General features: G+C 41.8%; 1 protein-coding gene across 1 annotated transcript in view; it reads right to left on the bottom strand.

Moving 5' to 3' along the window:
* Positions 1-1,029: 1,029 nt before the first annotated feature.
* LOC131069377 (pentatricopeptide repeat-containing protein At5g27270) overlaps positions 1,030-11,892 on the bottom strand; it is a gene marked incomplete at its 5' end in the record, with an annotated part of 41,892 nt that continues 31,029 nt past the window's right edge. The window contains one exon of the mRNA XM_058004759.2: positions 1,030-2,762. Within this exon, the coding sequence (XP_057860742.2) occupies positions 2,238-2,762 (525 nt within the window). The remainder of the gene's footprint in view (positions 2,763-11,892) is intronic.

Here is an 11,892-nt window from a genome sequence, read left to right as displayed (position 1 = left end):
AAGTTCTCAGCAACTAGCCTATGCCCCCTATCTTTGATCTGTAAAATCAAACAAATGACATCAACAATAATTGTGTTCTCAAGAATAACTGATACATTAAGACAACATAAACAGTATTGCTATCCGTAGAAAAAAGTGTACTAAAAACATTTTGCATCTGTTCATGATTATTCGGAAAAACTCAATATATAATTATTGAATAATTCTTTCACTAATAATTGCTAAAAGCACAAAATTGTTGTTTCGCTGCAGCATTACGAAATAATACGTAGGTTCAAACTTTGGATTACCATGCCAAAGTCCAAAATCTAGAATCAAAATTATCATTGTCATCTGGATATGACAGACTCATTCAATTAATGTCATTGTCATCTGGAAATTAATATTCAATTTATCATCTAAGAATTTAATTGCACTAACAAGATAGGAAAAAAATTGATGATTTCAAAATTCAGTACAGGATGGACACCCATGCAGAATGAGGAGATTTCATGTGTTACTTTGAAGAATAAGGAAAAAGCTTTGCAAAATATGGTCCTTTTGTTTCTTCCAAACATTACAATATCACCTCTCCCAAACCTTCTATCATATCTGGAAATATTAGCCTGTTGACTACAATGTATAGGCCGCTCACAGAAATATCAAGTCTGCGTCCCAGATAAGCATACGGATCGTGACAATTAAAATCAGAATGTATAGTAGAAAAATCCCACTTATATATGCCTACAACTCGAAAGCGATTCTATGCACGAGTTTTTGATACCTGTAAAATAGTTATTTAAAATATCTTCCCACGAGATCGACATTAGATTAATGGAAAAATGCTTTTGAGAGAATTAAGTCTCAACTTTCTGATATTTAGAAGTGTGAATATACTGAAATTAATATGAAGAACTGATAGTAACTTATAATCTGGTAAACAGCAAAAATAGTTGTTGCCCACTGCTAATTAGAAATAGGTTCCTAATTCCCAACTTGAAAATTAAAACCAATCTCCATGAAACGTAACCAATATTCATCATGATATAATAAAATTTAAAACTGGAATAATACTTGATATTGAATGACCACCAAGGAAAGTGTTTGCCAAATTACCAATAGAGGTTGGCAACCGCACTCATCATAATGCTCTGACTAGTAAACGTGAGGAATCTGGACATTTCGTCAGCCAGGCTAACTTTATTAGCTATTTATCTGTTTTATTTATTAGAGCATCTTAGAATTATAACATTAAAATTTGAATTGAAGTCATTGGATTCATGTCATTTACACCACAATAATGTATCCACAAACGATCACCTGCTGTCAACTGTCATGGCAGACAAGAAAGCTCTGCACCCTCAGATATGCTGATTAACAGATACGTTTGGATTGTTGACATAAAATCTGAAATATTGTACAATAAACATAGAACCAAGTTACATTATCTCAAACTCTGCACTTGAAGCCGTTACCAGGGAGTGGTCTTCAAGACCAAATGGTCTTGATAATTAAATTTAAATTGATTCCTTGTACAATTCCCGGTTGACTGATATTATATTATAATATCTTTCTAACTAAATCAGTGAATAATTTTTAAAGCTCTAACTCATTTCTCTTGATATGTTACCCCTCAATGATCTAGCAACAACCAGGTAGTGCACGACTAAATACCAGTGTTACTTAAGAGACGGGCTGCTTTTCCAATATTTTGCCCTCAAACCCTCCCTAACGCTAAGATTTCCTCTTTGACCAGGTAGGCATATCAACTGGTAGAAATGCCACGTTATATTTGGTGGTCTTCATATCAGAGACCATTAAAATGATGCTCCTATCTGAGCTTCTGTTGACAAAGGCACCGATAGATCAAGGATGCAGGCATTTTGCATAATATCCATCAGGTTACAGATCTATTAGTCGAATTCACACTTATTTTCTAGCACCCATCCAATGTAGAGAAGAAGTCATTCAGGAGAATGTTCTGAATCTAAACTCCTTAGGAGTGAAAACCCCACTGCAACTTTTGAATATTTGTATACATAAGTTACAAGTAAATGGCACGAGGTTCCATGCATCAGTTTCCAATGTAGCCTATTGCAGCATATATTCATTGATGGTAAGCCTTTGTAAACATGAATATTATTGTCTATTTGAAATAATCCTTTTTACTGCATCGCCTTTGCCATAAGCATGATGGTTTTAGATGGCAGGATCTTCATGGAAATGCTTGTGTTTCTACATTTTCTCACTAGTTTCTATTAGATTCCATCCTTCAATTTGAGTGATATCATCAACTGCAGAATATCTCTTGCATTTCCAATCTTCCCTGCAGATTCATATAGATCAATAGCTATAGCAAGTATATTGGCATCTGCTTCTATGTTATTCTGAAGCTTTTCAAACAAAGCAATCCCTTCACTCTTGTATCCATGGTCAAGGTATATCTTCAACATTGTACGGTGACAAGCCAACTCACCCCTAATTCCTGCCTTTTCCATCTCCATGTACAATCTGGCAGCATCGTCTACCAAGCCAGCATTTCCAAATGCAAAAATCAACTGATTAAAGTGGACGGGTCCTGGGTGGAAACCCTTTCTTTTCATTCTCTCAAGAAGGCCTTCTGCTTCTAAAATTCTTTGACCATTTGTGTAAGCACAAATAAGTGCAAGGTAAGTATAGGAATCTGGATAGTAACCTTCATCCTGCATTTCATGAAAAATCTCCTCTACTTTGGTATACAGTGCTGATCTAGCATACGCATCCATCAAAGTGTTGTATGCTACCTGAAATTACAACAATACCTAGGATTTAGAGCTCATGAACTGAACTATATAGAAGCTTTACAAAGAGTCACACCAATTTGCTCATGCCCACGGTGAAAATCTTATGCCCGTGAAAAGTTCAAATGCACTAGCTTTGGAAAAGAATTTAATTTGTACAATCTTCTGACTAGGCCTATGATTTGCTTGATTTTTACCTTAAAAGTAAGCACACCATGCCATTCCAGAAGTTACTGGTGCCACCCACCATATTAACATTTGTAATTATCATATGCATAATTATCGCAAGATGAATATTTAACCCCTAATGGAATATTCAAATATTGTCATCAAGCGGAAGCTAATAAATGTAGCAAATAGATAGTTCTTGTGCTGGATAGAACATTAAGTAATGGATAATAAATCAGGTAAACTTTGTTTTTCTGGCAAATTAGAGATATATATTAAAACCAAAGTTAAAATGTACAGCCAATCCTCAAAAGTAAGCAGGTGGAATAAAATCATGCCCCAAAAACCTAATTACTTGGCTCCTTCACAAAAACTGAATCAATTGAAATGAAATGAAGCTACATATGCAGTGGCTGTAAAAATCTGTTGCAACAAAATGGAAGATGAGGAGGCAATCCTTCACCTCGCTGACACATAAAAATTTACAATATTCTAGTTAAATCAAAATTCAAAGAGTTGCAATCAAGCTTCTATCATCACTGATACCAAAGCTGGTCAATGCATCCAGATAATCAGCATCTAATTGTGCAGAGATTGAATCAGATATGAAGTAGTTTTCTCCATAGCAGGATGTAGCTTACAGATCCAAGGGTTATTTTTTATACTACAACTTTTCTATTGTTAACTCTTTTGTACTTATGGCCCACCTACATTGATCACCTATGGATATCAATATAATTTCTTTCTTTCTTTCCTCTATCCACTAGATTCCACGCTCAGTGATTCCAGAAAATTTAGAGAACATTTAAGATAGACAGACTTAATGCAGTTACAGAAACAAATGGAGAAAAAAAAATTCTGAAGTAAAGAAGAATAAAATTATATCAATGTCTGTAAATGATGAAAGTACGTCAAAGGAACTCAGAAGTACAGCCACTAACAACAGCAAAGAGGAATCAAAAGTGAGCTCTAATATCTAAAAGAAATAAGAGGCTATAAGCTAACATGCAATAACCAATACCAAAAACAGTAGAAACCAGCATATTACATGTGTTGAAGCTAATATCAATAAATTATATTAGCATACCAAATCATAGCAAACGTGATTATGGCCTTACTACTCAAAATCATTTCCCAGCCCAATGAGGATCTGTGAAATGTATGCAAGTTCTGGACAATATTATTTGGCTCATGAAATTCTGCATTATGTGTCACCCCCCTTTTCAATTTTGTAATCAAACATACAATTTTTTTTGATGTTTACAATTCATGTGTAATAGAGCATAAACGAAAATATCAAATAGCAATATCATTAAATTAAATGATGAAACCCTTAGATCTGATTTTTCATTAATTATAACTGCAGTAAAAATTACAATAATTTGATATACTGAACTAGAAAGCAATTATCAGAATTTATAATGACAAAAGCTCACTAAAAGGCTGTCATAATGCTGAATGGACTCAAAATTAGGAAATGGCAGTCAATCAGACTATTTTGACTGTAAAGATTGCAATATGGATCAAATGATGACAGTTGGAGTAGTAGATAGCAAATGGCTAGGTGTTGAATGTGTACAACATGGCATAAAGGGTGCAATAACAACAGATGTAGGGTGTCAAAACAACAATCTCTGATTTTGTGATTTTTCCTGTGAATTTGACAATTTAGTAATTTACCCTTGCAATCATATCTACAATGGAACCTCCAACAAAATACTTGAAAATCAGCAATTTTTTCTTGTAATCAGATTTGAAACTTGGCAGCTATTTCCAGCGCCCCCCCCCCCCCCCTTATTCATCCCAAATTTTGGAATAAAACTTGCAATATTTAGCACCAAAGTGACCTTTGGATGGAATCACCTTAAATGAACAATGAGGTTTTCTTCCTCCAATCCTAATTGAAAACCAGAAGGGTTTTCATCCTCCAAATTTTCACACACCAGGGATTTTCATCTTTGGATGGGAAGATGAACACAAGTGCTCAAACTTTGAAAATGGATTATATTGCAGTAAAAAAAATGAATGATACATTTGATCAATTTGTCCTTCTATAAATTCCTTTTGGGCCCTCAATTTGAATTTCTTTCCCTCCAAAGTGTTTAAAAATACTTTTAAAAAATAAAATAATAAGAATAGTCAAGTTACTCTTTTTAAAGATAAAGTGACTAGGCCCACCTTAAAATATTATTAATCATTTCCCTCATTTTATCCCTTAACCGATGGGAAATGAAGAAACTGTTATCGGGAAAAAGTGTATAGTTAGTAATGTTAATTATCAATAGTTAGTTAGCCGACGGGTAGGTAGTTGGAGTCGCGACGGTTGGGTCGCACCCCTTCGGCAATCATATATTGTATCACCTCCGGGTGTTGTGGTATGTAATGTTAGTCGTGTGACATGTATTGTTAACGACGGATATAATATGAACATCCTTTGACATTAATGGAAAGCTTAATCTGTTACTTCTTTTATATTTGCATTGTACATTGCTGTTCAGTTTCTGTATTCTTCCTGTTTACCCAGTGAGGTAAACATTTGGCGCCGTTGCCTACACGAACTCAGGAACGGAAGACACGGATGGCGCACAGACACAAGGGGCCTACCCGTTGGTGAAGTAAACCCGGAGAATCGACAAAAACAAATTTTACGAGAATTTCATGAGCGCCAGGATGACGGACGTAGGGAAGACCGACGAAGGACAACTAATCCTTAAATTGTGAAAGGAGAGAAATAAAGAACACTGTTAGAAGCAGAAGAATTATGTTGATTGTATACAAAAGAGTGAATTAATAAAGACGTGTTGTGTTTTGATTTATGTGTTGAGAAACATGAAATTGTACCACAATTAATGCCCAATTTACTGAATAAAGACAGAAATAAGAAATTAGAAACCGACGAGTGGGAGGCTGCGCAGAAGGCTTTGATTCTGGAACAACGTGTAGAATGTAGACGGAGGCTGAGGCAACTTGCCGAAGGACGACCTGCCGAAGGGTTGCCCGAAGGGAACCAAGGAGGTGTCACGGAAGGTGCAGAAGCCGAGGGGAATTTCTACGTGTCGCCAGACTATGGTAGAGCGAGAAGCCTTGAAGAGTTTCTGGAGGAAACTAGGTTACGGAGAGAACTAGTTGAAGAGACTCGAGATCGGTTCAAAAACTTATCTCTCACGCCACAAAGGGAGGATCACTGAAGGGAACCGGGCACGGGTGACGACGAAGTGCCACAAAGGGAGGATCACCGAAGGGAGCCTGGCACGGGTGACGACGAAGGGGAAGTTAACCGCACGGTAGGTATAAGGCAGAACACTGTACCTTCGATCACCACCACAGGAGACATCAACGGCATCGGAGGAAGTAACCACACGGTAGGTACAAGGCAGAACACCGTACCTTTGGTCACCACCACAGGAGGCATTAGCGGCATCGGAGGGAGCAGCACCGGAGGGCAGACACAGCCACAACCACCTCCAAGTAGACGATTTCCATCAATGGCGACCAAACAGAAGTTACCCAAATTCAACGGGGATAGCAAAGATGATCCCGCACGGCATTGCCGTACATGCGAAACCATCTGGACAGCCAACGGGGTGACTGACCAGGATGAATGGATGAAGCAGTTCCCCGCCACACTGAGAGGAGTGGCTATTGACTGGTATGCAGACTTGGATAAAACCAGTGTAACTACGTGGGATGAATTGAAGAAGGCATTCGAGAAGGAATTCCGGCTTCTCCGAGATGATAACGAGATAGTTTCCGAAATCTACGGAACAAAGCAAGGAAAGAAGGAGACCGTACGGGCGTACGGGCGCCGACTAAAAGAGTTAGTCGGGAAAATGGAAAGCCAACCGGCCGATGGCTTGAAGAAGAGGTGGTTTGTCGAGGGTTTGAACCCTAAGCTACGACGGAAGATGAAAATTGTGCCTCCAACATCCTACGACGACGCATACAACCGGGCCATGGACCTGGAAAGTGAAAATAAGACGGCCAAAAAGAAGAAGAATAGACCTTCATCATCATCTGAAGATGATGACACATCGGAAGAAGAGAGTAGTAGTGACGAGAAGCCGAGGAAGAAAGTCACAGCCCTTCAAAAAGATATGGAAAGGATGTTAAAAGAATTTAAGACAATGAAGGGGACTACAAGTAAGGACGATGAACTATGGTGCACGGAGTGTAAGGAGAGCGGCCACACGAAAGGTGCCTGTCCCAAGAAGGCATTTTGTGACATCTGCCAGATTATGGGTCATTCTACGAAGGAATGCCCATACAATCTGAAGGCACGTAACCAGCAAGTGCTCTTTGCGCAGGAGCAGCCATCCACATCGGAGGCAAACAATAATGCATCATCTGGAGGATACCGGGACAACAGACGCGGCGGTGGAAGGAATAGCAACAATACCAATAACGGAAGCCGTATCCAGTATGACGTCAAGGGCCGGCCAATTATCCAATGTAGGGCCTGTAATCAGTGGGGGCACTTCGCCCGTGATTGCACGAAGGAAGCCACCCCTCAGCACCTCTGCCGTTGGTGTGGGCCAGGCGACCATGAGGACGCAAATTGCCCGCAGGCAGGGGTGAATCTCCTCAACATTGAGAAGGCTGAGAAGACTGGTGAGAAAGAAGTATTGGCGATCACCCGCGCCCAGACGAAAAAAGCCACTTATCCCGACCCCCGTACGGAGAAGGAGAGATTACGGGAGGCAAAGGCCAATATTGAACGTGAGATGACAACCGAACGACGGGACAACGAGGTGGCGAGTACATCATTCCGTACGGAAGTGGAAAATAACATCATTGGGCAAATATTGCAGATGGAGGTGCCGATAAAGGTAAAAGACCTTCTAGACTATATGCCACAATTGAGGACTGCCATCCTCACCAATGTGCGAAGCACCGCATCGTCGAGTGCACCACAGGTAGGGGTTCCCGCCACCGCTACGAAGAGTACACCACAGGAGGAGGTTTCCGTCAGCCCTTCGACTGACCCGATGTTACTAGCCTTGAGCAGTGGTAGACACCCAGCTGTGGTAGAAATGGGTATCTGTGGGACCATTCTGAAGGACACCATTGTGGACGGTGGATCTGGGGTGAATGTACTACCAGAAGAAACATGGAAGCGGCTGGGGAAGCCCACCCTGTGGCCACCCACATTCAACCTGGTGGGAGCGGACCAACACGGCATTAAGCCACTCGGCCTGTTGATGGCCCAGCAAGTGACAATTGGTACGCAACCATTCTTGTTAGATTTCGTGGTCATTCCCTCGAAGAAGAAAGGCTATGACGCCATCCTGGGGAGAGTGTGGTTGATCAACGCAAGGGTAAACCACAACTGGAAGAAAAATACACTTTCCATGGAGAAGGGAGGGCGAAAATATACCATTGACCTACACACCCAAAATGTCGGCGAAGAGCTCGCCTCTTCCGACTCGGAGGACTCTAATAAAGGGGAAGGGGGTCCCGATGAAAGTAAGGGCAAGAACGCGATGGAGCCGAACAGTGAAGGGGTGCTAGAATTGGAGGGATGCTCTGAAGATGAGAGATGCTCACTTAACGGGCTCTTCCATTGGCAGATGGAAGATTACGAAATGTTCCAAAGCTACAGGCTCGAAGTAGAGGAACCAGAGCAACCAACAGAGGTGTACCTGCCGGAATACAAAGAATATTGGAAGGGAGACGCCCCAAACCCTGGCGACGTAAATAATCCGAAGAGTGTCGGCACCGATTGGAACCCTGTGTGGAAGGCCGCAGCCTTCAAAATCTTTATTATCCTTCTTCTTCTTATGTACGGGAAGGAGGTCGTGGTCCCTGTAGAATTTGTGGTTCCAGGTCTTTCAATGACCAGTGAAAATAGATTGGCCACCAACGGGTACAAATTGAAACCTTACCACGCGAAGCGCGCAGGGGACCCGAGAGGCCAGACAGACACTCGAGAGTCCGAAGGGGGACCCGAGAGGATGGAAGGAGACTCGAGAGGCCGGGCAGGCGACTCGCCAGGTATAGGACCAAAACAGGAGACTGTCGAGCGAGGAAAACCGAGAAGGATGAAGGGCAATCCCAGAGACAGGGGACCCGAACAGACGACTTTCTAAGACATCTAAATTAGGAGAGGAGGGAAAAAAAAAACAAAAAAACCGTACGGTCGTGTGACAGGCGACCGTACGGTCAAAAAAAAAAAAGAAAGAAGAAGAAATAAGAAAGAAAGAAAAACGAAGGAAAAGAGACCACCGTACGGTGGCACCACCAACGATGGACACCACCGTGCGGTGGAACCCACCGTGCGGTGGAAGCCACCGATGGTGGAACCCACCGTGCGGTGGACACCACCGAAGGTGGCACCACCGTGCGGTGGAAGCCACCGTGCGGTGGAAGCCACCGTGCGGTGGAGCCCATCGTGCGGTGGAAGCCGCGAAGGGCCGCGTGGGCATAAAGCCGCCTACCGAAGGGAAAACCGCCGAAGGAGATAAAAAGCTACCGAAGGGAAAGCCGCACATGCCGAAGGAGATAAAAAGCTACCGAAGGGAAAGCCGCACATGCCGAAGGAAGAAAAGCAACGGAAGGGAAGACAATCACCGCACAAATGCAGAAAGAACCAATTACACCGCACGAAGTAGGGAAGTCACCGCACGATTGGAGGTGGTATGGCGCTGCCCCAGGACCCCGCGAGGGGCGCTGCCCCTCGACCCCGCGGGGGCGCTGCCCCTCGACCCCGCGGGGGGCGTTGCCCCCAGACCCCCAGTTTATTTTGGAGCTACAGAATACCACGGGAAGTATTGTGCTTGCTTGTCCGTACTGTGAGAAAGAAGCCTGCAGCTAAGCATTGGCGGGGAAGAAATAAGCCGTAGAGGGAGACGGATTTGGAGGTTGCGAACAAACAGAGTTTGAGGGAAGGCATTGCAGGTCCGCACAGTTGTATGACACCAGGGAGTTATTCAGTTCAGTTTTTAGCCTTTGGGGAGTGTGATGGAGGATTTGAGGTGTCTCCTAGCATTTGTGCCAGCGGATTGTGGTCACCTCCAGGCATGACTGGTACGCTTTGAGGAACTCGGAGGATGTCTCGGCGGGACGTGAGGTTGCCGTGGTGGATGCATAGAGGGCTCGGGAGGAGCTGACCACCAGGTTGGAGGCAATAGTCGCGTGAGACTTAGTTCAGCGTACCCAAGAGTTGGATGCCGGGAGAGCAGCACGGGTGGCTATCGAGGACAAATTGGCTAGGGAGACCATATCAATTGAGTAGCAGTGGGTGGAAGCTGAGACTGAAAAACGTGTTTTGCAGACAAGTTTGGGTTAGGCACAGGAGGATTGTGATGGCCAAGGAAGCCATATTGGTGAAATCCGCACTTGAGCATTGGCTGGTAGCAGAAAAGGTTTTCAGGCGAGGACGCAGCAAGTGTATAAGATCTGGGCCCGACTAGCGTCAGTAGTTCCTGCCATTCATCTCTATTTTGTATTAAGTCGTCGGAGTCGACTTCTTTTCTTGGGGGGGATGATGTTATCGGGAAAAAGTGTATAGTTAGTAATGTTAATTATCAATAGTTAGTTAGCCGACGGGTAGGTAGTTGGAGTCGCGACGGTTGGGTCGCACCCCTTCGGCAATCATATATTGTATCACCTCCGGGTGTTGTGGTATGTAATGTTAGTCGTGTGACATGTATTGTTAACGACGGATATAATATGAACATCCTTTGACATTAATGGAAAGCTTAATCTGTTACTTCTTTTATATTTGCATTGTACATTGCTGTTCAGTTTCTGTATTCTTCCTGTTTACCCAGTGAGGTAAACAGAAACAAGCTAGGGGTTCTCCAAATGAGTTTAATTTTGAAAAGAGGAAATGATATTATAAGACAACGCATATGAGAGTTAGATTATTTGTTAAATTGGTTTAAGTTTCGTTAATGTGTTTTTTATGCACATACGAACACAAAATAAAATACCAAGGTATCTTATCCTCTCTTGAACAAAGTCTCTCAAATACTATGCTTCACGATCAAATGAGACAACTCCAAGGTTACAAAATGTCAGGTCTTGACGTGTGGATAAGCTCAATAGTTGATGTGATAATGCTGGAATCACAAGGGGACTTACATTTTACATGAATGCTTGAATACTTGGACATTGTTGGAACTCGAGACTAACTCATCTAACAAAGAAAGATCAAAAGGAAAGGGTTTTAGAGAGTCTAATCTAATCCTAGGAATTTAGGATTTAGTGAATGACTTGGTGATACTCTACTAGACTTTGTTTCGACATCAATGAACAACTACACAAAGCTAGTGCAATCTTCTAAGGTAAAGTTATAGATGTTCAAATTACTACCATCAGCATCAATACCATTAAGACAATGCATACCAATGGACAAGCAATAATTGAAGTTAAGCAATAATTGAAGTTAAGTTAGATTCATATTCCAGTTGACCACACAAGGAAAACTTACAATCAGCAAGAAGCTAGTGGTATGGATTAAACGAATTTCACCACTAATCATCCACAAAATCTTCCATTCATCTAATCAACATAAAAGCAAATGCGAATTCGAAACCATGCAACTTTTTGAACAACACATTTCACCATATCTTCAATGAAAAGAGTATATTCATTTACAAGCCTTGGCAACAATTTCTTCTTCTCCTACTCTACTCTACTCTACTCTAACCTCTAATGATCTAACTACTATCTTCTATTGCTAACTATTAACTTTTACAAATGAGAGAGCTAAACCTTATATAGATAGCTCATTACAATGAATGGCTTGGATTGATTCACAATCAATGGCCAAGATCGACAAATAGAAACCTAATTAGGGTTTGTTATAGTTGACATGGCTAAAATCGCATTGTTACGACTCCATCCGGCCAACGCAGAATAGAATGATCTCGCCAAGTATCCTATCCTCTCTTGAGATAACGAAATCCCTAATGCTGTGTTAAATTGATCAATGGGGATGACCTCAAGGTTTCGATTGTCAGGT

Source organism: Cryptomeria japonica, chromosome 10 (genome assembly GCF_030272615.1).
Source record: "Cryptomeria japonica chromosome 10, Sugi_1.0, whole genome shotgun sequence".
NCBI lineage: Eukaryota > Viridiplantae > Streptophyta > Pinopsida > Cupressales > Cupressaceae > Cryptomeria > Cryptomeria japonica.
This window is presented reverse-complemented; position numbering and strand designations above follow the sequence as displayed.